Source organism: Mustela lutreola, chromosome 4, assembly GCF_030435805.1.
Source record: "Mustela lutreola isolate mMusLut2 chromosome 4, mMusLut2.pri, whole genome shotgun sequence".
In the NCBI taxonomy this organism is placed as follows: Eukaryota; Metazoa; Chordata; class Mammalia; order Carnivora; family Mustelidae; genus Mustela; species Mustela lutreola.
In genome coordinates this window covers 99,931,801-99,958,234 of record NC_081293.1, presented here as the reverse complement: position 1 = coordinate 99,958,234, position 26,434 = coordinate 99,931,801, and the positions used below count along the sequence as shown (strand labels likewise).

General features: G+C 42.3%; 1 protein-coding gene across 4 annotated transcripts in view; it reads right to left on the bottom strand.

The window, feature by feature from the left end:
- HECW1 (HECT, C2 and WW domain containing E3 ubiquitin protein ligase 1) overlaps window positions 1–26,434 on the bottom strand; it is a 467,220-nt gene that overhangs the window by 301,832 nt on the left and 138,954 nt on the right. For 2 of the 4 annotated variants that reach the window (XM_059170591.1, XM_059170592.1), the window contains exon 2: window positions 18,818–18,875. The exons of the other annotated variants lie outside the window; for them this stretch is intronic. In XM_059170591.1, coding sequence (XP_059026574.1) covers window positions 18,818–18,844 — 27 coding nt within the window. In that variant the 5' untranslated portion in view covers window positions 18,845–18,875. The remainder of the gene's footprint in view (window positions 1–18,817; window positions 18,876–26,434) is intronic. 4 annotated transcript variants of the gene reach the window in all.

Genomic DNA, 26,434 nt, shown 5'->3' with positions numbered 1-26,434 from the left:
CTAATATTCCAGTTGACCATTTTTTAATTTAGACAATTGAACACCTTTAGCCAGCCTCATAGAGGACTCCCAGTGATCCTAACCTCCTGGCGCTCACAGCATTACAAAGTGCCCTTTGCACTAAGTCAGAGCTGGTCTGGGTGACCAACACAAGCCGGCAGGAGTGACACTTCTCAGGCTAAGTCATAAAGGTCCTGTAGCTTCTACCTGTAGGTTTCTTAGTTTACCTGCTCTGGAGGAAGACAGCTGCTATGCTGTGCCAACACACACTCGCAAACACATACTTGCGTGCGCGCGCGCACACACACACAGACACACACACACGCACAGTACGTTTACTGTGTTTCTCAACCTGGTTTTGTATTTTAAGCAAGATGGTTCTTTACTATGGGGACTGTCTTGTGCACTGTAGGGTTCCTGGCTTGTACAAGTCAGACGCCAACAGCAGCCACCCAACTGTGAAAATCAAAATGCCTCCAGGCATTGCCAGTTGTCCTCTTAGGCCACCACCCCCTCCCCCAGTTGAAAACCACTGCTTTATATTCTTGGCTTCATTAGATCAAGTCTGTGTTACCAGACGTTTCAGATTTTGGGCAGCTATTACCATGCTCTAAAAATGCCCCACAAGGGGCGCCTGGGTGGCTCAATCAATTTCTAAAATGGTGTGGTTCTGGACACTTTAATAGGTACTCTCTGTCAAGTTTTATAATTTCTATCATAATTTTGGTATTTTGAAATTTTCTACTTTGCAAATATGGTAATTTTCCTCTTCTAAGAGATTAATCCAAGTCTTTACAATATAGTATTATAATTTTGAACATAATAACTTATATTTCTTTGAACTTTATGTAATTTTATATGGCTTTTCTGATTTTAATCATGGATATTTGTTTTCTTTTCATTAGCTCTGTCTTCTAGAATGTTGCCTTCTCTCAAATAAATGCTTTTAGATTTATTTATCAATGCCATTGTTTTCCTGTATTTTATGTTTAGCACATCCATTTCTTCTTATATTTTAATTATTTAACTTTTTTTTCTAAATTTAGGTTTTTGCTAATTTCTTCATCAGCATATTTAGTAATTTTCTTTTCTTTGATTTTAAGTAATAAAAATAATAATTGTGAATTTTCCCATATAGATAATTTTAGCAATATTTGACAGTTTCAATGTACAATAACCACATTGACATTATTTTCTAAATAGTCAAAATTATAACTTTAGTTTCTTCTTTGGCCAAAAACTATTTTTCAATTTTAAAAATTGTTGGGATTTTTTAAAACTTTATTGTCTAATTGTATTGTGAGCAGAACTGTAATTGTAATCATTATGGTTTCATTTATTTTCTCAACAAATGATCTGTTTAGTAAAAAGGCGAAAGATTTATGCGATCTGAAGAGAAACCAGAGTATTATCTGTTTAAAGTTTCATTGATTTCTGCCCTGATTACTATTATTTATTTTCTTCTGCTTACTTTGGCTTTGACTTGCTGTTCTTTTTCTAGTTTCACAAGGTGGGAACTTAAATTATTGGTATTAGATTTTCTTTCTTTCCTAATAGATCCAATCAATGCTAAAAATTTCCTTCTAAGTACTGCTTTTGTTTCATTCCATGAATTTTGATAAGTTGGTTTTCAATTTCGATTAGTTAAAATATTTTAAAACCTCATCTTAAGATTTCTTCCATAACTTAGGGTGCCTGGGGTGGCTCAGTTGCCTAAGCATCTCACTCTTGATTTTGGCTCAGGTCATGATCTCAGGGTGGTGAGATCAAGCCCCTCGTGAAGCTCTTCCCTGGGAGTGGAGCCTGCTTGAGATTCTCTCTCTCCCTCTTCCCCTCTCTACCTAAAAACAAAGACTTTTCCCATGTGTTCTTTAGAAGTGCTTGTTTAATTGCCACACATTTGGTGGTTTTAAGTTTCTGTTAACTGATTTTTAGCTTCATTTCATTGTGGTCTGATAGCAGCTATTGTATTGTTTCCATTATTTCTTAGATGTGTCTTAAGATGTGTTTTATGTCCCAGAATGTGGTCTATCTTGGTGAACGTTCCATGTTAAGAAGCATGCGTGTTCTGCTGTTGGATGAAGTCGTCTATAGATCTCAGTAGACTGTATCCAGTAGACTGATGGCATGTTGAGCTCAACTGTCCTTACTGATTTTCTGCCTGTTGGATCTGTCAATTTCTTTCTTTCTTTACATTTCTTTTCTTTTTTTTTTTTTTTAATTTCTTTTCAGCATTCCAGAATTCACCGTTTATGCATCACACCTAGTGCTCCATGCAATACGTGCCCTCCATAATACCCACCACCAGGCTCACCCAACCTCCTACTCCCCACCCCTCCAAAACCCTCAGATTGTTTGGATCTGTCCATTTCTGATACAGGTGTATTGAAAGATCCAGCTATGAGAATGCGCTCATTTATTTCTCTATGCAGTTTTTGTCTCATGTAGTTTAACATGATGTTTTAGGTGCATACACATTAGAGGACTGTCATGTTTTCTTGGAGAACTGACTCCTTTATCATTATGTAATACCCTTCTCTAGCTCTGATAAATGTCTTTGCTTTGAATTCCACTATCCAAAATTGATATATGTCTTTGCTTTGAATTCCGCTATCCAAAATTAATATAGTTACTCTTCTGATTAGTATTAGTAGGGCACATTTTTCTCCATCCATTTACTTTCAATCTATATATCCCTTTATATTTATATTTATATTTATATTTATATCTATATTGGTTGCTTGTGGACAACATATATTTGGGCCCAGTTTTTTGATCCATTCTGATAATCTCTAACATTAAATAGGTACATTTAGACCACTGATCTTCAAAATGATTACTGATATACTTGTATTAGTATTTATCATATTTGGTATTGTTTCCTATTTGTTGCCCTTATTCTTTGTTCCTATTTCTATCTTCCACTCTTTTTCTGTTCTCTGTGGTTTTAAAAAGGAATTTTATGTGACTCCATTTTTTCTTTCTTATTTTCTTCGTTGTCCTAGTGTTACCAATATAAATTTACAACTAATCTAACTCTACTCTCAAATAACACTATACCACATCATGGATAGTGTGAGTACTTTATAATAACAAAAGAATCCTGATTCCTTCCTTCCCTCTGTTGTATCATTATTGGCATTCATTTCACTCATATATAAGCACACATAAGTATATACATATATATGTGCATTTACATAATATATCCACATAAGCATATATAATCAAATACATTGTTGCTATTATTACTTTGAACAAACTGTTTCTTGTTAGATCAGTTAAGAATGAGAAATATGAGGGATGCCTGAGTGGCTCAGTCAGTTAAGCCACTGCCTTTGACTCAGGTCATGATCCCAGAGTCCTGGAATCGAGTCCTGTGTCTGGCTCCTTGCTCTGCAGGGAGCCTGCTTCTCTCTTAGACTCTGCCTATTTGTGCACTTTCTCTTTCTCTCTGACAAATAAATAAAATCTTAAAGAATAAGAAATATGAGAAAAATATGAAATACAAGAAAAATAAGTTTTTATTTTACCTTTACTAATTCCTTCTTCAGTGTTCTTCCCTTCTCTATGTAGATCTGAGTTTTTGACCTATATTATTTTTCTTGTCTCTAAAAAGTTCTTTTAACATGTCTTTCAAGACATGTCCACAGGCAACAAATTCCCTCAATTTTTGGTTGAGAAAGTTTTTATTTCTCCTTCACTTTTGAAAGAGAAAACTTTTGAATGAGGAAAGCACAGTTCTAAATTGGTGGCTTTCTTCTCTAAACACTAAATATTTCACTCCACTTTCTTCTTGCTGCATGGTTTCTGAGGAAAAGTCAGATGTAAATCTCTTCTTTGTTCCTTTATAGGTAAGGTGTTATTTTACTCTGGTTTCTTTCAGAGTTATCTTTGATTTTCTATAGTCTGAATTTGATATGCCTAGGTGTAATTTTTTTTTTTTTTTTTAATTCTGCTTGGTGTTCTCTGAGCTTTCGGGATCTATAGTTTTAGTGTCTGACATTAATTTGGGGGAAATTCTCAGTCATTGTTTCAAATATTTCTTTTGTTCTTTATTCTCTTTGTTCTCTGGCATTCCCATGACATGTATGTTGTCCCACAATCCTTAGATGTTATGCTCTGTTTGTTTGTTTTTTTTTTTTTAAAGTCTTTGTTCTCTTTCCTTTTCAGGTTTTTGAGGGTTCCACTGATATCCCCAAGCTCAGAGATTCTTTCCTTCGCAGCGACCACTCTTCTAATAAGCCCATCTTGAAGGCATGCTTCATTTCTGTTATAGTAATTTTCATCTCACGCATTTCTTAGGATTTAATCTCTTTGCTTACATTGCCTGTCTTTTCTTGCATACTGTCTACTTTATTCACTAGAGTCCTTGGCATATAAATCTTGAGAAAGTATATGAATCACAATTATTTTAAATTCCCAGTCTGATGATTCTAACAACCTTGTCATGTCTGGTTCTTATGCTTGGTCTGTCTCCTCAAATTGTGTTTTTTACCTTTTAGTATGCCTTGTCACTTTTTCCCTGATAGCCTGACATGATGTACAGGGTAAAAGGAACTGCTCAAGTAAGCCTCTAGTAATGTGGTAGTGAGATGTTGGGGTAGGAGAACATTCTTTAGTCCAATGATTAGAACTGTCTTTAAGTAAGAGTGTGAGGTTTAAAGGGGTTCAGGACACTGTGGTATGTGGGTTACTTTGAGCTTAAGGCACTTGAGAACACATGGGCTCAAGAGAAACGTTTTCCCTTCCTTTAACCTCACAGATGAATCTAAATTGGGGGTCTTTCCAAGAATAAGGGTTATTAGCAGAGATAAATTTTTATCTGAGTTACTCATCTATATGGTAGGACAAACATCCAATTACCAAACATCTGTGATAAGAAGATAGGAATGCTCGAGATTCCTAGAGATAGGGACGCTCCCGTCCTCTGAAATCCTAGACTCCTACCCCTTTCTCCTTAGTCCAGAATGGCATGTATATCTCCTTTTTTCCCTGTCTTAGGAATTTCCGTATCTGTGTGGATTACATACACTACTAAATTTGATTTCCTGTTAATCTGCCTCATGTCAGTCCTTGGTCCATGGGCCATGGTATGTCCATGGTCCTTAATTCACCTAGATGGACTTTGAAAGGACACAGATTCTTGCTTCCCAACAATTTCATAAGTGTTTCTTCATTTTTTTCTCCCCCATTAGGTGAGACAGGGTTGAGGTGGGCATTTCCCTCCTCCCCCGGCACCCTGGTCACTTAGGCTCTGATAATAATCTAACAAGTTAGACTCTGGTCAACTAATTTCCACTGAGGACAGGCTTTGTTAAGAAGAACAGAGTGCTCTGAGGTATGTCAAGATGTTCCCTTTCCCCTCCCTCTGCCAGAAGTATGAGGGTATTTCCCCCTGATATTTATTGTCAGAACCAGGTTGAGCTCCTGGAGGTTAAATCGTTCAAAATCATGGCAGCCCCCTAAGACTAGGTCCCTGGGGTTTCTGATTCTCTGAGTTGTCTGCACTGAGCCTCCAGCCGTCCATCAATTACAGCATAGGTTTTCTTCCTTCAGTGTGATTCCTGTGGCTGTTTCTTCTCATAAGTCTTCACTCGGGTAAGTCACAACTCCCTGTATTTGCCAGTCTGGCTCACCAGTCCTGGGGGGCAGCAGTGTGCGCTATGTCTTCCCCTCTCTTAACTACTCAGGAGGAGTTGGTGACTTTGCAGCGTGTTCAGCTTCCTGTTCATTAGGATGGAGTGGAAATTTCCCAGCTTCTTGCATGTGGAATCAGGAACCATCATGCAGCACCAAAAACTGGTATAATTTTTAACTTTATATATTATTTGGCTTCTGTGTAATAATATTTATGTCACATCTGTATGCCAAAGAATGAGTTAAAACTCTCAACAGATGTACATTTCTGCTCATTTCCTGCAGCTTTACCTACTTCAGTGCTACATTGTTAGGAAAAGCAGAGAGTTCATGGCTCTTTCACTGAAGACTATAGTTTTCATCAATATAGTATTATCATCCTTGTCACATTAAGAAAATTTTCCCAGAAAACAGTACCTGACTTGATAGTAAGCTGACTTTTATTGTTTTTATTTCTCATTTTTCTCTCTTAATCATTTACTTTATAGACATCTCCTTTAAATATGATATACATGGAACATGTGGGTGGCTCAGTTAGTTAAGTGTCTACCATGAGCTCAGGTCATAATCTCGGAGTCCTGGGATAGAGCCCTGCATAGGGCTCCCTGCTCAGCGAGAAGCCTGCTTCCCCCATTCTCTCTCTGCCTGCTGCTCCCCCAGCTTGTTCTCTCTCTCTCTTTCAAATAAATAAATAGATGATTGATTCAGTTTGAGAATTTTCTGTTCTTAGGAGATATGTATTTACATTTGTTCTTATAAGAGGTGTGTGGTTTCAGGTCTTATATTTGGTTTTTGTCCTCAGTTCTGGCACAGAGCTATGTAAACCCTTGGAATTTTCCTGAGTAATAAGATCATCTTTTCTTATTTGCATAAGCCCCTTTCAACCATGCCTGAATTTATGCTGATGAGGTGACTCTTCATGGGCTCTGAGCTTTAGGATGGGTCTGGTCACCAGAAAAACCAAACCTGCAATCATAACATTGGAACTTTCAGATCAGGTGCCAATGGCCAATGTATTAATCAATCATGCCTACCTAATGAAGCCTCCATTAAAAACTCCTAATGACGGCGTTCAGGGGAGTTTCCAGGTTGGTGAATAAATCCATATATGCCAAGAGGCACCCCAGTTCTACAGAAACGGAGGCTCCTATGTGCCTATACCTTTTAGGATCTTGCTCTATGTCTCTCTGGCTGCTAACAGGAATGATTTATGATACACTACAATGTTAAGAATAGTGTTTTTCTGAGTTCTGTAAGTCTTTCCACTAAACTATTGATCACCAGGAGGAGTTACGGGAACCCTGGAATTTATACTTGGCTGGGAAGAATTTATAATTGGCCTGGGCACCCCATTTGTAGGTAGGGCCTAAAGAGAGGAGCAGTGTAATGGGGCTGAGTCCTTAAACTATAGGGTCTATGCTGATTCTGGGAGTTAGTGTCAGAAGTGAACTGAATCTCTGGACACCTGGTTAATGTCAGAGAATAGGAGAACCACATTTTTGTATCAGAAAAAAGACAAGGCATTTTAACCTTATCACTGTGAGCCTTATGAAACTGCAATTTCGTAGATCAAAATAGAATATTAGCAATTATATACATTGTAACATATACTTACATAAGGGTTCTCTTTCTTTCTTTGCAGTATTGTTATTGTAATTTCCATTTACATATGAAAAAAATTGAACTTTAAAGAGGTAAGGTAACTTGCCTTGGGTCATAGAAATCAGCAGTGGCAAAACATAGATACAAACCTAAAAAATCTGAAGCAAGAGCCTACAGACTTTATCCAGTCTGCCGAAATTCCTGACCTTATTGACCCTCAAAGCTTTGCTTTTACTATTAATGCTTAATATTATTAAAATTAGTAATGCAAATAAAATAAATTGCCATCAAGTTTGCTTGGTCTGTATGACTATGGTTTGTCCTGGTTTTCTACCTCTTCACCACTAGAGGTTTGCCACTGTCCCTCCATCCCAGAGAGAAGTCTGAGCAGATCCCCATGCTTCCTGCTAGGGGTCCTAATGGGCTCTGCTAATGTCTGCCTCCTTACCCGGAAGGCAGAATCCTGCTTAAATGTACAAATCCCAGGGCATAAGCAAGGAATCATGAGTCAGCGGATGATGTTTAAAAAAAAAATGTTACATTTCTGAATTTCCCTCTCACACACCTGAAACTCTCTGAGAGGTCCTGCAGCGAAGAAATCGAATGTTTGCCTCAATCCAGTGTATCTCTAGCTTACTTGACCACAAAAGTCTTTTATGAATGACTACTAACGTCTCCTCTTGGAATATCAACACACATGCCATATTTATCAAACATCTGTTTGTGTCTTGTCCATTTGGGGAACCCCACAGCTCTTACTATGGTAATCAGTTAAGGGTCACAGAATGAATGAACAATGGAAAGAATGAGCAAATGCCTAGTAGTAATACTGTAACACAAATTGTTAATTCTGGAACAGGAAAAGAGTCAACATTTTTCCTTTTTGTTTCCTGATTTCTGTACCAATTATACTAAAATATTTAGATCTCAGGTTGAAACTGAGCCTAACAGAGCATAAATAGAATCAAACGAATGATTGACAATACGTATCTATATCCATTTTTTTTTCCCTTGAAGGGGAGGGGAGGGGGAGCCATTACAGAGGAAGGAGATAAAGAGGAGAATGCGCTCTTCTAAGAAATAATGCTTTGAGGGCAGTAGATTTTACTTAACCAATTACTCCCTTGGCACACATTAGGATAATGCATTACTTATTAATTATTCCAGCATTTCACTATGGTATTAGTAATTGGGAGAAATTACTTAGGTGCTCATCTTTTACTCTGCTATATTTTTACTTGGCTTGAAATGTAATTCTTCCCTTTTATGGTGCTCAGTAGACCTCTTCTGTCATACACGGCTCTGTGACCAACATACTAACTCTGCAAATTTATTATTTCGGGTAGTTGGATAAAGTAGATAGCCAGTCATTATTCTTTCCTTGAAGACTCTCAAAATATTATGAGAGCCTACTACTGATCTAGAGTATGCGATAACATGAAGAACAATTGCCTAGAAATACAGGAGGTGGTTTGCAAGGTAATGAGCAGTACACTTTAGATATTATGAAGATTGTTCTGGAAAAATGAACTAGAAAATATTAACTTGCTTTATTTTTCACACCCCTCCATGTTAAATAATGAGGTCATATTTTCTTGGAAGCAGATGACATTAGTTTTTATAATAAGAAAATCTCCCCTCCTTACCTCGTTGACTATAATTCATATGTCAATTCCCCGGTAACCGTCCCTTCCTCAGGTACACTTCCTAAATCCCAGTTTAGGTAAATATCCCCCTTACATGCGTTCATAGAGCAATGTTCTTTTCCTTCTGAATGCCCATATGGGTTATGGTTTGAGTGAGTTTTCTCTTTCAGTAGACTCCATACAGCACAGCATCTGGCCCAGAGTGACCACTCTATAAATATTTATGAAGTAATGAATCTATAGTAAGAAAGTATCTGTAGCACCTCAGTTGTTTTCATTTCAAACTTCCTAGCTTGAAAGTAGGATTCCAGATGAGGAATCATCATAAATGGGTTAGCAATGTGGATTGCACTGGGCACACCTATTGGGCTTCTAGATGCCTAATTCTTTTTTTTTTTTTTAAGATTTTATTTATTTATTTGACAGAGAGAGATCACAGGCAGACAGAGAGGCAGGCAGAGAGAGAGAGAGGGAAGCAGGCCCCCCACTGAGCAGATAGCCCAATGCAGGACTCGATCCCAGGACCCTGAGATCATGACCTGAGCCGAAGGCAGTGGCTTAACCCACTGAGCCACCCAGCCGCCCTACATGCCTAATTCTTAAATAATGGAGAATTGGGACACTGATTTTTAATCTATCATAACAATTAACCAAGACATTGTGCTCCCCTTCTTGACTTGCAATGACTCTTTTCACACACGGATGCTAAAAAAACAGAAAGTGGATTACTGGAATGAGTATACTGGACTGCCCAGTGAGTAATGAGAAAGTGACTTGAGAGAAAGTAATTCAAAATCCTTCCTCCTAGTGACACCACAGGGCCTTGGGGTGGACACAATTTTAGATAAAAGTTACAGTTGGTCCTGTGGTTTTCAAGAGAGTAGAGACTGGCCATTTCTCTGAGAGGTAGGACCAGCGCTGGCAGAGAGGGGAGGAGGGATGACAATTCAAAGCAGCTGGAGCTGAGAGGGCCCTGGGTCCCCACACACTCTCCTATATCATGTTCTGGCGAGCTGGAGGGGTGAACTCTCTGCCAAGGAAAAACAATGGTGGAGGAGGCAAGGAGCTTTTTGTCGAGGTTTCCAGGAGGGTGGTGTCAGTGGACTGTGTATTGACTTAATGTTTGATAGATATGCTCTCTAGTACATTCTGCAAAACTTCTTGACATAGCTTTCCAGTCGAAGTGTTTATTGGAGATTTCCAAGTGGGCTCGGAAAGTAGAAAAGTGCCACCTGGCAATACTTCATAAAACTAATTACCTTAGGGAATTCATGAAAAATTGCAGATACAAGTACTATAATATAGGGTTAGTGGACCATATCATATTTTCTTCTAATAATTACCAGAATCATGTTATTTTTCAGTTAAGTGGGCCTTTATTATTTTGCTCTCAGTGGTCATTGATTCTCCATTAAAAAAAAAAAAAAAATCCTCTCTGGCCTCAGATTTGAAAAGACCTAAAAGTAAGACTAACTTAGCACTTGACTCAGGAAACAAAGATATTTCCCAGACAACTATTAATCTAACAACTGGTGGGGATTCATCAGCCCTCAACCAAAAAGATTTGCCAGGGAAACTTTCCTTAATATGAACTTTTAGGGACCCCTGGGTGGCTCAATTGGCTAAGCTTCTGCCTTCGGCTCAGGTCATGATCCCAGAGTCCTGGGATCGAGCCCCGCATCAGACTCCCTGATCAGTGGGAAGCCTGCATCTCCCTCTCCCACTCTCCTTGCTTGTGTTCCCTCCCTCGCGGTCTCTCTCTCACTTTGTCAAATAAATAAATAAATCTTTAAAAAACAATGAGCTTTTAGTATAAAAACAGCAAACAGTTTCTATAGGGTTTCTATAGAGACCCAGGGTCCAAAGACCTGAGCCCCTTTGAGGTTGTGCAGTAAGCAGAGTTAAGCAAGCCCCTTGCTTCTCTGTGTCCTTATCCAGTGATGTTAAGATCACATGAGAGCTCTGTGCATCCCTTAAGATCAAACGGAATGTCAAGGGAGATGATGTACAGCAAAGCACCCGGAAAACTGAAAGTACAAGGTAAACATAAAACACCATCATTATTATTCCCTATGCTGTACTTTTTGCCCCTATGACTTGTTTATTTTATAACTGGAAGCTTGTTCCTCTTAGTATAATAGGTCAGCTATACTTCCATTAAAAATAAATGTAAAAACTTAAAATAGAACACCCAGAATTATTAAAAAGGAGGATTCATATCTGGTGCAGGCCTAGCAGACACCAGAATAAAATAATCCTATTTATTCTGACAATTTCTGTTACTGGGCTTCCACACTGATCCATATATAAAGTAAAGCTTCTATTTCAGAAAAAAGGATGCAGATCGGTGCCTATCCAGCAGGCCTGTAAGTGGAACCTACACCATCAACATCATCATCACCATCACCATCATCAGTGCTCCCACCACTGTCTTCCCCAGCACCTCGTTAAGAATCTATGATCCATCATCACCGTCATCCCCATCCCTATCATCACCCTCGCCATGATCACTACTTGTGTTGAACAGCTACTCTGTGTAAGGCATTTGACACAATCTTTGTCTTTGTGCTACCATTAAGTTCTCTAAAAAACCCACGTTACTGTCCTCCTTTGAGAAAAGGGGAGTTAGAGGCTCCATGAGGGGCCTGTGGTTCCCAAACTCAACTGGGCTTCAAAACAACCTGAAGATTTTTCAGAAATTAGATGCTTGCCTCTCAGCAGAAAGCTACTGAAGCAGTCTTCACTGGTGGATCCCAGGCAGCTGAAGATGTATTTCCAAGCCCTACGGAAGGTTCTATCTACTGAGCAGGGGAACTTGCAGAGGACCGGGCTGGTAACTTCCTCAAGGAACCTAGCTGTTGGCCACTGGACTCCCACGTCAGCTCTTAATCACTTTTCTGTCTCGCCTGACTGGTAATAACATCTTATTTAATTTAACAACCGTTTTTTAGGGACTTTAATTGCTTTTTCCACGTTCTACATCCTCCGTTCAACTACACTGACAGATTGTTTTTTCCCTAATGACCATTAAGATGTTTTGATAAATACTTAGTTCCCAAGGACATTTTATATTGTGGTCAATGCTTAAAGGTCTACATGAATTTCCTGGGACACTTATTAAAATGGCAGATACTGAATTAGCATTTCCCGAATGGGCCTGGCAGTCTGCGTGTCTGAGCTTCCAGCTGATGCCAGAGTTGTTGGTTTCTGCATTGAGGCAGCTGCAACCCTGCGGTGGGTTCAAAGAGATCCACTCCCGAAAAATGAGCACAGGCCTGTGAGTGAGGGTCAAACTGCCCCTCACTGACAGGGATACTAACCAGGGAAAAATGTTGTAAAGGACACTCAGATGTGTGATTCTGACATGAGGAGGGACACGTGCAATAGGGGAGAGGGCATTGCCTAGCAAAGAATCTAGTATCCATCATGGATTTAAATGAAAATCACACATACTGATTGGGGGACCGCAAACATATGGTTATGACAATTATATACATTCAGAAATATCCAAACACTGGTTGAACCAGTTCAAACAAGGAGGAGGACACTCCTGAACGCTACCCTTCTTGGGAGGTGACCTGAGGATCCCAGGGCATGTGACCCAGGAGCCTCAGGTCTAGCTCTTGGAATTCCTGTAGTCACACTCTGATGCCAGGTAACAAATGGCATCATACTATGGAAAGCCACACTGAAATGAAATAAATGGTAATTGGAACAAAGTAACATACTTGGGTTAATTGCATTTTGGAGAAGAGAAAGTCCGGGAAGGTTTCGGTGGACTGAATTGATAAAGGACAAAAGATGAAATAACAAAAGAATGGGCTTGAGTTTTAATTAGGCAGGAGTGTAATGGGACCCATAACTCCAAGAGCTTCTTAGTTACTTAGACCTGCAACTGTCATGAGTGAAAGAAGTGTAAATCATTGAGTCCCCTGCTCTGCCGGGCTATGTGAGATCCTGTGTGAAGGGTAAGATCCCCAGCACCCATCCAGGAAGCAAGGCTCCCTCGTAGTCCCTCGTATACCACCGCTCTGAGCATTGCACGACTGGCATCAAAATGGGCTGGAGCAGGGGTTGCCTTGAGAGGCCAGCAGGAGGTGAGCAAAGTGGAAACAATGACAATCTGAAGGTCATACGCCCCCTGATTTAACAGGGACTGCCTCCCTCAGCTCCCAACAATTGCTGCCAAGCACACGTGGACCAGATACTGTAAGAACTATTGATTTTTTTTTCAAAAGAAGCTCAGACTTTGAATTTTTATATCAAATTGTCTGTTTTTTTCAATAAATTCATCAATAGAATCAAACCCTTCCTCAATAAAAAACCAACAACAACTATAAAAAAAAATGCAGCCCAATAAAATAATCTTGCGAGGAAGGATAGCAGTGATGACTTGATAACTTCTGGGTTAAATTTTTAAGCAAGTTCAGAGATAACATGAGTTTTTGGAGATGATACCCAAAGCTGGGGTACAATGGCAAAGCAGGCAATGCGAGGTGTCCCCGGGTCCTCTCTTCTCTACCTCTCTACCCTTCTCTACCTAACCTTACCCTGCTCTCTCTTTCTTCGTAGAACGTCCCAATTCCTGACATCATACTGTATACTTACTTTAATTTCTGAAAAACCCCCTCCCACAACTAGGTAGAAATCCCCATGAGGGCAGGAGCCTATTTGTTCACGACCATGTCTCCAACACAACTGTGTCTGGTACACAGTAGGTGCTCAATAAACAGTTGCCAAATTAATAATGCATGACGGGTCCATATCTCCATCTCCATCATCCAAATCAGAATGAGTCTGTGTCTTAGGACCCTTATCCTAGGGTCTGATATCTAACAACTAACAGTTCATGAGGCCAGAGTGACATGGGTAATTTATATCCAAAACTTTTACAGAGAATAAAATACTCCAAAATCCTATTTCTACTTTATGGGGGAAAAAAACCAAAAAATCTGCAAGAGACAAAAGAAAATAGATATCCATTCTTGGTATAGTATATATTTGGCCGTGATCACTCACATACTGACTTATTGTTTGAAATCATGTAAAACACGACTCTTCGCTAAGAAAGCATAACTAAGCCAGACAGACCCAGAACCAACATCTGCTGACACACAGTGCTGGACTCAGACAGCAGCAGGATCCCAGCGATGCTGTGTTCTCTAAGAACTCGGCACGATGCAAATGGGCATAAGGGTATAAAAAAGCAGTATGAAGGGACTTCTAGTTCTTGCTGAAAAAGAAGATTCAGGTTCTAAATCCAGCACTTCCAAGAAGAGAGGCGTCTCATTTGGGGCTACATATAAAGCCGGCACTCCCTTGTTTGAACAAAACCACTCACTACACGCTACTTCAAAAGCAAAGCTCCAGACAATTAGCTACACACGCATGTTTCCAGCCACCTGCTGTCTGAGGAAAACAGCTCTGCAATGTGCATGCCCTAGTTTCAACCGATCTTTAAGTTGCACACAAAAGCGCTCTTCCCTTACCTGTCTCCTTTTCTCAAGCTGAGTCCACAAAAGAGCCTAGAAATAACTAGAAATACACTTCCCTTTAAGTGAGAGAAAAATATGTTTAAAGGACAGCCCAGACCTTGGATAAAAGCACTTACTTTGAAAGAACAGGACAGATCATGTATTCAAAACAAGACACCTTCTAAAGGGCAGACCAAGAGGATGTTCAATGCCACAGCCTTGCTCTGTGCTGGAGGCTCTGGTCCTGCTGGGCATGGTGGACAGAGTTGAGCCTGTGTGGCCCGTTCTGCTGGGACTGCTGCGTCAGATGACGCTCAGAACAATTATTGGGACAGGCTGTGAGCAAGTCAGCAGGAGAGTTTTATTTCTGGCCTGAGATTGCTGCTTCCTAATGAGAAAATACCGGTAGCAGAGCTCCTCCCTGGTATCAGAGCGAGCCAACGCTCCCCAGGTGATTTGGGTTCTGAGCGAGATGAGGAGGGGGTGCCCATCCTGTGTTGGGGGGCAGAGGGCGAGTAGCCCCTGAAGGAGACCTCCTCTGTCAGGTCAGAGCCCTTCTAGGTTCACCTAAGGATACTGGTCTCCTTGATGTAGTCCCTTGACTCTGCCAAGGGCATGACTCAGCTCACCCATTAGCAGTGCGAGATACACAATTTCTCTCTCATAGCCCAGTAAAGCTGAATTCAAGGCACTGAGTGGAGAACAGCTGTGGGGAGAGCCTGGTGGTCCCCAACTCAGTGAGGTCTAGAGTTTGTGGCTTCACGTGCAGGGAGCTTCAGAGCTTCTCTACTAGTTATTTCTATCCAGTGGCTCGGGGCTTCGGAACCTGCAGTCTATGAGGGGGAGAGGGATGGGAGAGGTGGAGGAGGAGGGGAAGGAGTGAGCGGTGGATCTTTCAGTTCAGTTCCCAAGCCAATAAATGAAGAGAATTCAAGATTCTCTTTGGCTGGTTTTCTACTGGTGTCAAGATGAACCATTGTGGGATGGACTTCAAGGCCTTTGATGAGTGTCCATTTATGCCTGAATGACTATAACTGAAAAGCAAGACAGAGATATGGTGGCTATTTAGGGAAGCTGGCTGTGGGCTTCAGATGCCCAAGGATCCCCACCTCTGTCTACTAACACATTCTAGATACAGAACTCACCTCCAGGAAGTGATGGTGTGGGGAGAGGATGTAGGAAACTTTGGGATCATTTTCAGTTTGGAAGACTTTTTGACAAAAACACTAAAGTTAGGAAGACATACAATTTCTTTCTGTCATACAGAGATTGAGGTCAAGGAGGATGAAGAGACAAGGAACATTCTGTTTCAGGAGGGGTGTATGGTCTCGGGCAGACGTGAAGCTGGGTGGGGCAGAGGTTGACCCCATGGATCCCTTGAGTCCTACCCTCTGAATGATCTGGGATAGTGCACAACCTCTCTGGACTTCACTTCCTACATGAGGAGTTTTTAAGATCCCTCAAATCTTCATGCCCTGTTCTACCAAGCCCTGGCTTCTAGCACATGCCCTCACACAGAGAGAAGTCTAATGAGCCAAGTTTGTCTCCCTCTTTTTTCCGTTCCCCCCTCTCCCTCTACAGAAGACAGAGATTTCCTGCAAAGACCCCATCTTCATTCTGCCTCCAGCTGCTTCTGACCAAATTCTGAAAAGCCCAGAACCGATTTTTTATGAAGTCTCTGGAGTATGTGGCAAACAATGGCGCTAAGGACTCATTGTTTCCAGCTGCCAGCTCCTCCAGGGACCCCACAGTTTACAGGGTGTGGTCGCGGTCTTCTTACAGTGCTCCGAGCTCAGTGGGGCTCCAAGTGCCTGGCCGTTCCCCACCCAACATGGGTGTTTCTGAGCCCGCAGGCTTTGCTCCCAAGGGTCCCCCCGGGGTGGTGGAGACCGTCAGGCTGAAGGCCCCAACCAGTTTTCCTTCCTCTCTCCTTTCACAAGTGTTACTTCTCTCTTGCACAACCAGTATCTATGCCCTGGGGGACCCGACAGACACACAGAAGCTAATCATTGCAACACATAAACCCTAATGTTTGTTTGCTTTTCCAAAATGGACCTTTTACAGGCTTTAGGAAGCCTGTCTTTGAGCAACAAGATCCTCTCTCTAGCATGAAGATCTGCAGTATAGATTTAGGTTCTATTCTCATTCACAGACACAGAGAGGTTTAATTCCCATCAGTTTTGGCCACTAGTTCTTAACCAGGGTGCATATAAGAATCACCCCCGAGACTTTTACAAATGCAGATGACTGGGCTCCACACACAAAGCTATACTTACTGATCTGAGACCTATCCCTGGTTGAGAATCCCTGGTCTCAGTATGAAATTCCCCCTTATTGGGGCTTCTTCTAGAGATTAGCATTCATCCTGCTCAGGATCATTCCAGAACCTGAAAAGTATATCTGCATAAAATGGTCAGATATCTGCATTAGTCTTCTCTCGTTGATCTCCAGATTTTTTTTTTTTTTAATAAATCCAGCTAGTAATGCAGACTTCTTCTGGACCATGGTGAATCTTCTGGGAAAGTATTACAGAAAGGCATAGGAAACCTTGGGATTATTTTCAGTTTTGAAGGTCTCAACAAAATACACATTAGTAATGGGGCTGTAACATTTCCTTTATCATGCAATTTGGGACAAGGAGTTTTGCACTGACTTTCCACAGAAACTGGGGATAAGGTTGTTTCTAGTGTCATTGTTGTGTAGGAAGTTGGGGTTATGCTTATATTTCACAAAGTAAGTGCTTTGGGAACATAAGTCTGATCTCTGTCTTCTCCCTCCTGTTAATCAGGTAGCGCTCACTTCCATAAATGTCAAGGGAGAATAGCTGGACAGCGTGTTTCTTGGATTGCTGAATAAAATCCCTTGAGATTATCTGTGTACCCACTTAGCTTTGTAGTTGCAGTCAAGGCAAAGCTTGTAACTTTCCAAGATACCAGTCCTGAAAAGAGGCAAGTGAGAACATTCTTCCAGAAGGTTAAATGTATCCAAAAGGTATTTTTAAGTCCTCCTATTGTATCTTTCTAGCCAAAGAGAAAATTTCAAAAAGTCTCAGGGGAATGTAAACAGACAGGAGTGCTGTGTGTTGGGAAAAGCATTCTCCTAAAGAAAGTTGAACCTTCCGGGAGGGGGAAGTCTAGTGGATGCGTAGCGGAGCAAACTCAGAGAAATAAAGGGGCTGCTGACGGCACAACAAACTGGGAAACAGAGTAAGAAAAGAAAAGTTTAACATTTAAAGTAAAACATTTAAAGTCACTGCCCTCGGATTGTCCCTGCACATTTGGCAGCATGGGATTACCTACTAAGTTAATGCTTCCTGAACACAATACATAAAGTGCTCATTCCCTAAGCGCGTTACTCTGAACTTCCTAATTCAGACAGCTCCCACGTGGGTGAGTTGGAGGCAGTGCTGGGGGTGGAAGAGGGACCCGAGTGTGAGGACTGCCTTCCTTCTGAGAGCTGATGAATGCCGAGATGCTCACTGAACATCTCAGGGCTCTGCTCTCCTTCCTGCAGGGCTAGTTCACGGATTAGCTGAATATGTACGTAGATATGCTTAGTACATTTGCAAAGTACTATGCAGATGGGAGCTTTTCATTTCTTTCAGACAAAAGCCTCATTTACAGGTTGCCACACTAGGGCCTGTGGGTGGAGATGCCAGCTCAGATAGGCAGGTCCCTCCCTGCTCCTCACTTACCCACCCAGAGACTCACCAGTGATACGGCCCTTCATGCCCAGTTCCCTCAAAAATAAGATGGGGATGACGGTCATACCTACCTCTTCAGATTGTTGTGGGGAGAGAGGATTCATGCAGCAAAAGCATCTAACACAGATCATGACACACAGCGTCCACTAATGTGAACTATGATTATTACAAACCAGGGCTGTCCCCGACAGCTGTAAAGCTGTGATATACAGGAAGCAGGAGACGTGGCAGGAAGTCTGCAGGGACCCGGGAAAAGCTCTTCCAGGGAAAGCCCCCCCATCCCTAGCTACAAGAGACCCCCTCCAATGAACTAGCAACCTCCTGGTGGGTGGTCTGACCGAGTGAGCCAGAGAAACCGCGGCTCTAGTCTCCGTGTGAATTTCAGCGCATTCACATCAGCCGTAGGTAGTTCCCGACAGCCCCGCAGAGTTCTCTGCTATCATTTTGGAAGGGCCATCCCAGAGTGCTTGTTTCTAGGTATCAATTCACTTGTGACAACTGTAGGTTCACATCACACAAGGGAAACTTGACATGCAAAAAAACATCATCTCGAAATGGAGCACGGTCGATAGGGGTGGATGCAGGGGGCAGGGGAGGGACGGGTGATGGATCTCAGATGTCAGAGCTGCCCGTGGAGAACTCCTGGGCGGGGCGGCCATGGTGGGCGGTGGGCTGAGGCACATTCCATTATGAGCGGAGTGGGTTTATAATGGAATGACATGGATGGGTTCTTAGAATCAGAAAAACACACTGACCTTCACACTACACAGGTGCAGCAGCATAATGACCCACCACGTGTACGCGCATCAATTCCTGGGGAAAAGGCCAACGAGGTTAACTCAGCGTGTATCCCGAGCAAACAAAACCAGCGACATTACCCGAAAGAAGGACGTCGTGCCCGCCACCCCCATTGAGATATTTGGCTTGGGTGATCCCCAGGTGAATGGAAAAATCACACGAGGATCAAAATCATTCTCGTGATGTGGACCCAAGGTAGCAAGCCACGTTATTTTGCGGCATGGGTCATTTGATTTAGATTTTAAAATTTACAGTCAAGGAATAAGAATCATGGGACTAGGGGGAAATTTTTTTTTTTCTTTTCAGGAAACAAGGATTTGGTGTGGGGTTTGTGGGGAGGAGATGGGAAAACTTCCTAAATGCATCTTCAGACATGCCCCACTTACCAGATTCCCTCAAGCACAAAGGAACCAGAGCTACAGTTAAACTGCTGGAAATATCACTGACTCATCTCAGCGCACTCACTCAGATGTGAATACTGTCCTTTGCGTCGCCAGGAGAGTATTACCCCAAATAACAATCCCTGGCCACACCATCTGCATTTCAGTACAACAAAACCAGGTCCAAAATTAGGAGCTTAGAGGAGAGACACCAGACACGGGAAAATTGCTGGTGGTGTTTCCACCAGGGTCCTATTAATCCCTGTACCACTCTGGAGTTCATGAGTCTTTACTCTGGTAAAACTCCTCTTCCTTGGAAGTTGAAGTTGCTATGGAAGGAATCAATATGGTTGCACTCCAGAAAAAAGGGGTATATGATATCGGCTTTCCAAAAATCCCAGTGAAACCTGAAGCTTTGCTGACAGATGGGTTTGTGTAAGAAACAAGTTGCAAGCTTGCATTCTGAATGTACAGATGATATTCTCATCCCTGATCTGAGCAGATTTGCACAGGGGATGGAGAATTTAAGGTCCATGTGCTTGGCTCCTGCTTTGTGCCCTTCCTCCCCATTCTGGACACCATCTGTGGCATTCATATCTTTCCCTATGGTGGCCACTGTCTTCCCAGCTGCTCCTCAGGTTGCCCCAGCCCTGCCCCATATGCAGGCTCTTCCTCCCTCACCTTTTCCATGTTGGAAGGCTTCAGACCCTCCTATATTCCCATCCATGGCCTCAATTACTATCAGAGCACTGACAATTCCCAAATTCCCATGACAACTCAGAACTCTCATCTGAACTCCAAACCAACATCCACTGGGGCTTCTTACGGCCCAAAGACAGTACAAAAAGAAGTTGGGATCTTTATCCTCGAACCCAAAGCCCAGAGTCAGTGACGGCTGTTTACCCACTGGGTCTCCCTGTCAGTAACTTTGTTTTCCCTGTTAGTACCTTTTGCTACTACTTTTTAACCATTCTAGAATCCATTGCTTCTCATCATTTCTACTCCTTCATCATGACCCAAGTGTCCTTCCTACCTAATCTCAGTTAACCCAAACCTATCTCCCCACCCTCTGTGTGCCCTATATATACTCTATACAACAGGTAGGATGCTTTTTATAAAAGGACATCAGACTGTGGCTCTTCTTTGTTTCCATAGCTGCACACTTCCTTTAGGCTAAAGCTGAAGACAGGTCGAGATATTTCATATGAGCGTGAAAAATGGATCTGGGCCTCCTGCCCGCCTCTTTACACCCCACATGTGATACCCCAGCCACCCGGGGAGCTATGCTGTCTTCAGAGACACTTGCTTCTCTTTTTCTTGGAGATGTCAGGACACGGCCCTCTCTGTCTGAAACATGCTTCCCTCAGTCCTCTTCCACAGCCTTTAGTCCCTGGTCTCCTGGGCTCCCCAGCCAGTGCAGGTGCTCCGGGACAACACCCACTACTTGTTTTTGGATTTTCCAAAATAATTCTAAAGAACTATTTGTTTAACATTTGTCTTGTGAAGCCAACACAAAGTTCTCTGGGAGCTCGGCTGCCATCCTCAGTACTAAGCACAGGTCTGGTCGAAGGGCTTAACTTAACCATGTTCAGTGAGAATTGGATGGATGAAAGAATTGCTGAATGACGAGGACTGACTGTTTATGTCCTTGAGCAACTCACGGTCTAGACTTTAGAAGATAGGAAAGAAGCCTCTTGGTACACCTGTCCCAAGCCAAATGTTGATCCAATTAATCAAACGTGCATATGCACGTTAGAAGAGTAAGCAGAACAGGAAAAAAGACCATTCAAATCACACATTCCTGATTTAGCACTTAACCTGGGAGAATACTGGTATATTTTACTTTACAGTTTACTTTCCTTTTTTTTGTTGTTAAACAATTTCTTCATAGTTTAGCTGTAAAACTTGACACTGGCCAAGAAGATTGAGAGCAGAATGGAGAGTTTATAAACAAAGTAGGGATTAAAAAGGATCCAGCTCTAGATTCCAAAATCTCATGCCACCCCACCAACCAGAACCTGGATGGCACCTCTTCCATCAGGAATAGGTTGAAACCCAAGGAAGTTAAGGAATGAAAAGAGGACCAGGTGCCTGTCTATATGAACGCAACCGGAAAAGTGCCCTACCCTTTGCTTTTGGCCCATCTAAGCTTACAAATCCACCAGGCTCTTCAAAGTATTTAACTAGAGGAAACCCCAACAAGAAAGCGCAACTGGCAGTATTGGGGATCGACACAGTTGTACCTTGAAAGTAACCCGAGATTACACAATTCTTCCTTCAAATGCACGAGCATTTATATGCAGTTTTATCAATTTCTTCTACTGCACTTGAGGGGCTCTGATCCTTGGGGGGACTCTCAGAGCGCCCTGCACAGGGCAGTGGGGAAACTAAGCAGGAAGGATGCTTCTGGAGATCACTACAGCAGGGCCTGTGGTAGAAGTCCTAACAGCAGAGCAGGAAGGGCACAGCAAGCACAGTCCTCAACAAGGCCAATCCTTCCTGGTTCCCATGTCAGCTCCCTGAGGCCCCGACATCCATGCTCGTGCCCTGCAAACCAGCCGTCCAACAGCATCATTCTAGGGATCAAGGCTGAAAGGTGTCAATACTCTGCCCCTCCTACCAGGTCACCAGGGAAGAAGTTACCAGGTCAGAAGTTACCATTATTAAAAATCAAAAAAAGCAGATAAGATATCCATACAGGGCCAATATGGATCTGTCCCTACCCAAATGAGCTAAGATTAAACACTAATACACAAAGTATAACACAATGATTTATCATGTGCTAAAAAGGATTTTTGCTGTTTTGCTAGCCTCCTGTTCCCTTTGGTCTGGATGTTGGAAGTGAACAGTTTTGGAGGAAGACAGCTGTATCATTATTGGTGGAATGGATAAAAGGAGGCAATATAAAAGATGAAAAAGATGACAGATTTTTTTTAAATCCTTTTTTGGTAATCATAGGGAAAAAATGTACATTTGCTGTTTAAAACGCCAAGCCATACAGGCAGTATGACAAGAAGTCACTCATAAACCCACCCCTGAAGAAATCTAGATATTCTGGTTGAGAGTGGGTTTCTTATTTCCAAGAAGTAGTTTCAGGGAAGCCTATTCAAAGTGCCACCTTCTGGACATTCTAGAAAAGCCCCAGAGATCCTGGCCTTCCCAGGAGGCCTGTGATACTGAAAAAGAATTTAGAGTTACTCTAAGCGGATGTGTCTCATAGCCTCAGAAAGCTGGTCAACTCGCACAATCACCCCCCGTAAGAGACTTGCCATCATGACTATCAGTTATTCTTAGTTGTCCTCACAATGGATGATTGACAGTGAGGATCGACTGAATTCCAACAGGAGATGCCAAGTCCTACGTGGGCAATTCCAAATGCAACACAAGGGACCCGCCTGGAAGGACAAATTAAGCTCAACTGTTCGTGTTCGGAATGAGATTTTTAAAAGCTTATTTCTTCTTGGAGACCAGAATATTGGACTCGCTGATTGAATAAAACGATTCTTGTTGAGAGATCCCGGTCACAAGCTGTGTCACTAGAACTTCCCTCACGTTGCTGTCACAGCAAGGACTCCTCTACTAATGGCCAGTGGGACAAGGCACTCACACAAACGAGTCTGGTCCGATTTTCGATTTCATGACCATGAGCTTGTCAGCACGACTGGGGGTCTAACTAGTCTCATTTCATCCTGATCTCATTTCTTTTAGCCCCTTGACTTGATGCCATTTGCATTTTCAGGACACACAAGATTTACTATCACATAACCTTAATGGCACTACTGCCGCTGAATTCCTTTTTCTGGGAAGAGGTGCCTTTATGAGCCCCTACCACGAACATCAATTCATGCCATTAACAACTTACAATGCCTTCCAAATTCTCAGGCCCTACCATCATATAGATCATTGATCTTAAATTAAAAATTTTAAAAAAAAGGCTTTGACAAACTAGCAAGGCTTTTCTCACCAAATATGGACTTGGCAGCATACCCACAGAATTACTCATTTTTTTTTTAAGATTTTATTTATTTATTTGCCAGAGACAGAAGGAGAGTGAGTGAGCACAGGCAGACAAAGAGGCAGGCAGAGGCAGAGGGAGAAGCAGGCTCCCTGCCAAGCAAGGAGCCCGATGTGGGACTCGATCCCAGGACCCCGGGATCATGACCTGAGCTGAAGGCAGCTGCTTAACCAACTGAGCCACCCAGGCATCCCGAATTACTCATTTTTTATCCTCATTTTATTAGTGTATTTTTGAATTTCATTTATTCATATACTTCTCCAGTTCTCTAGCATAACCATAACCAAAGCTCTATTGATCATGATACACAGAAGGAAAATAAAGATGTCCTGACTTTCAACTTCCAAGTTCACCAAACTTCCATGTGACATTTTCTTCCCAGCCCAATGACATGCTAATTCTAAGGAAGACCGGTTCCAAAGATGACCAGTTTGTCCTTACCGGGACAGGTCCAACTCCAAGAGCGAACAACGTAAATACGTGAGTGCAGCTTCCTCCTCCCAGTACCTTGTTCCTCAGACCCCAACTCTAAGCAGCAGCATGGAATTGCCAGGAGGAGGGGTGAGGCTGAGTCCTACAGCCAGGATGGTAAGGAACAGGGGAGGCAGCCCCCAGCAGCCATCCTGCGAGGGTCAGAGTTCATGGCATGAGCTGGGTCCCCAACCTACCACTTCCACCCTTCCCAGGGCCAAAATTTACCACTGCTCAGTCCATGGCTGCTCTTCCTCAACCTTCAGGATCCATCCACAGGACATCTGCGATGGGGAAACTCTCATAACAGAACTCATACTTGACTGACTCCACTACAAAGCTGTCTTCCAAGAATAATAGCCGATCCCAGGATGTTTTCATTAAAAACAGATTCCAGTGACAGACTAGCAAAACATTTTCCTTGTACAATAAGCAATAAGAAGGGGCAGAATTATGCAAAACATATGGACTTCTCACTGTCCTCAGCAGCTAGGAGCTCACTTACACTGTCTTCAGTATCTCATTTAAACTCATGGAAGATGGGTACGTGCAGGCTTCATCCTGCTCAGTGCTTTTCATGCTCCAAGTGGCCGAAGAAGAAGAAAGGCTGATTGAGCTGAATTTCTGCTTCCATTTTCAAAATCTGTCACCCGTTGTCCCCGAGGGGGACAACTGAGGGGTTTGCCTGTATCCTTGGAGTGTCAGAGAGGGGCTAGTAGCAAAGCAGGCTCAGAGTCGTTCATTCGTTGACAGTTTACCACTTGCCTGGCGTCGTTTTCACACTGGAAAAACGCTGTGGTGAGAGCTAATATCTAGTATTTGTATAGCTTCTGATGCGTCAGGCCCCTTTCTAAGTGCTTCACGTAGAGGAACTCCCTAACCCTTGCAGCAGCGTTGCGAGATGGTGGCTACGACTGTCTATAGTTTACATGGGAGGAAGCTGAAGCGTGGGCTGGTTATGTCATTTGCCAAGCGCTGTACACAGAATGAGGAACAGACCTAGGCATCAGGCTCCAGAACGCAGACAGACCTGGCCCTGCCCTAAAGGAACCAATATAGACAGACCAGACCATCTGAATACAAAACCTGTCTTAGAGCACTGAATCCGAGAGCTGAGGAGTGTCCTGGCAGCTCCTGTTCAGTGATCAGAAAGTTATTTTGGTCAGTAATACCTTTAAGACAGTAATGGGGACGGGCCTTCTGGAACCCCAGTATGGTTCATTATATTTAACATCTGTTTCATTTTTGGTTTTTTGCCCCTACAAATAGTTTTCTAAGTGCTATTTGTTAAGCAATCATTTAATATATTAGAAATCAATAAATTTTTTATAAACTCACATATTTCAAGATCAATCTCTTCTACTGTTCCTTCTAGTCATATGTTGATACACAAAGTTTTCAGGTTTGTGTGTACGTGTGTATCCATATACACAGAGTAAAACATAAAAACCTATTTACTATATATTTATAAGAATGGATCACATTGGGTAGCAAAAACGCTCCCTTTATTAATTTTTGAAATCAATTCTTCTGCTTGCATTTTTATTTGTCTAGAATTTGGGCAAATAAAATGTGAACACAGGGGGATGTGTAAAGATGCCATAACAGAGCTATGTTTATCACAAGGCACTTATAGGGCAGGGGGCCAGAGTGCTGGCAACACCACACAGAAGACTCTGCCCAAGATTCAATGGAACGCAATCCTTACACTCAACTGACCACATTCTAGAACATAAAAATCCCATGGATCTTGTTAGTGGGATTAAGTTAAACTAGCAAACGAATAGGGGAAGGGTTTATACACTAAGTTATTCCAACCAGGAACATGATCTCTTTCTCCACTTATTAAATTTGTTTTTTTTTTTAAAAGATTGTATTTATTTGAGAGAGAGTAAGGGAGCCCAAGCTGGGGGGAGGGGCAGAGGGAGAGGGGGAAGCAGACTCCCCGCTGAGCAGGGAGCCTGATGTAGGACTGGGTCAATCCCAGGACCTGAGCTGAAGGCAGATGCTTAACCGACTGAGCCACACAGGTGCCCCATTTTGATTTAAATGAATAGTCGTAACTTTCTTCACATAGGTCCCACAAAGTCCTTGCTGTCTGTAGCTGAGGTTTCTTTCTTAAGATTTCAAGATGGTTTCTAAAATTATCATAGGTGTGGGCCAAAGAATACCTTTCTTATTCTGGTTTTGTGTGTGTGTGTGAATAATGGCATTTTATTCCCTTCTGTTTCAGATTCTTTTTATTGGGCTAGTATTTGTGTTTGTTTGATCATATTTTACTACCATGCATGGTCAAATATTAACACGTTTGCTAAGTGCTATTTGTTAAGCAATCATTTAATATATCAGCACCAGCCAGAGAGGAAGACTCCCACCTACATCCCCCTGTAGGAAGGACCAAAGTTTCCTTCCCTGCACCCACTCCTGGAGTAGGGGCAAGAGGTTCTCTATGGGGTTCCTCAGTGGGGTGAGCTCCACCTTCCTTCAGAGTTTCAAAGGAACCCCTCGAGCAAGGTTCTGCCTGGTTCCAGGTGAGGGTTCCCCCTTATCTAGGCCTTCTCCCTACAGGTGTGCTAGAGTTGGGCCTCACAGGTACAAGGGTAGTCAGGACTTGGATTGGGACCATGGCTCTGGCAGGGGATTGGTCTGATTTGCTGGTCAATCTCAATTCAGTGAGACGAGACAGAGGAGGACTAGCAGGACCTTGC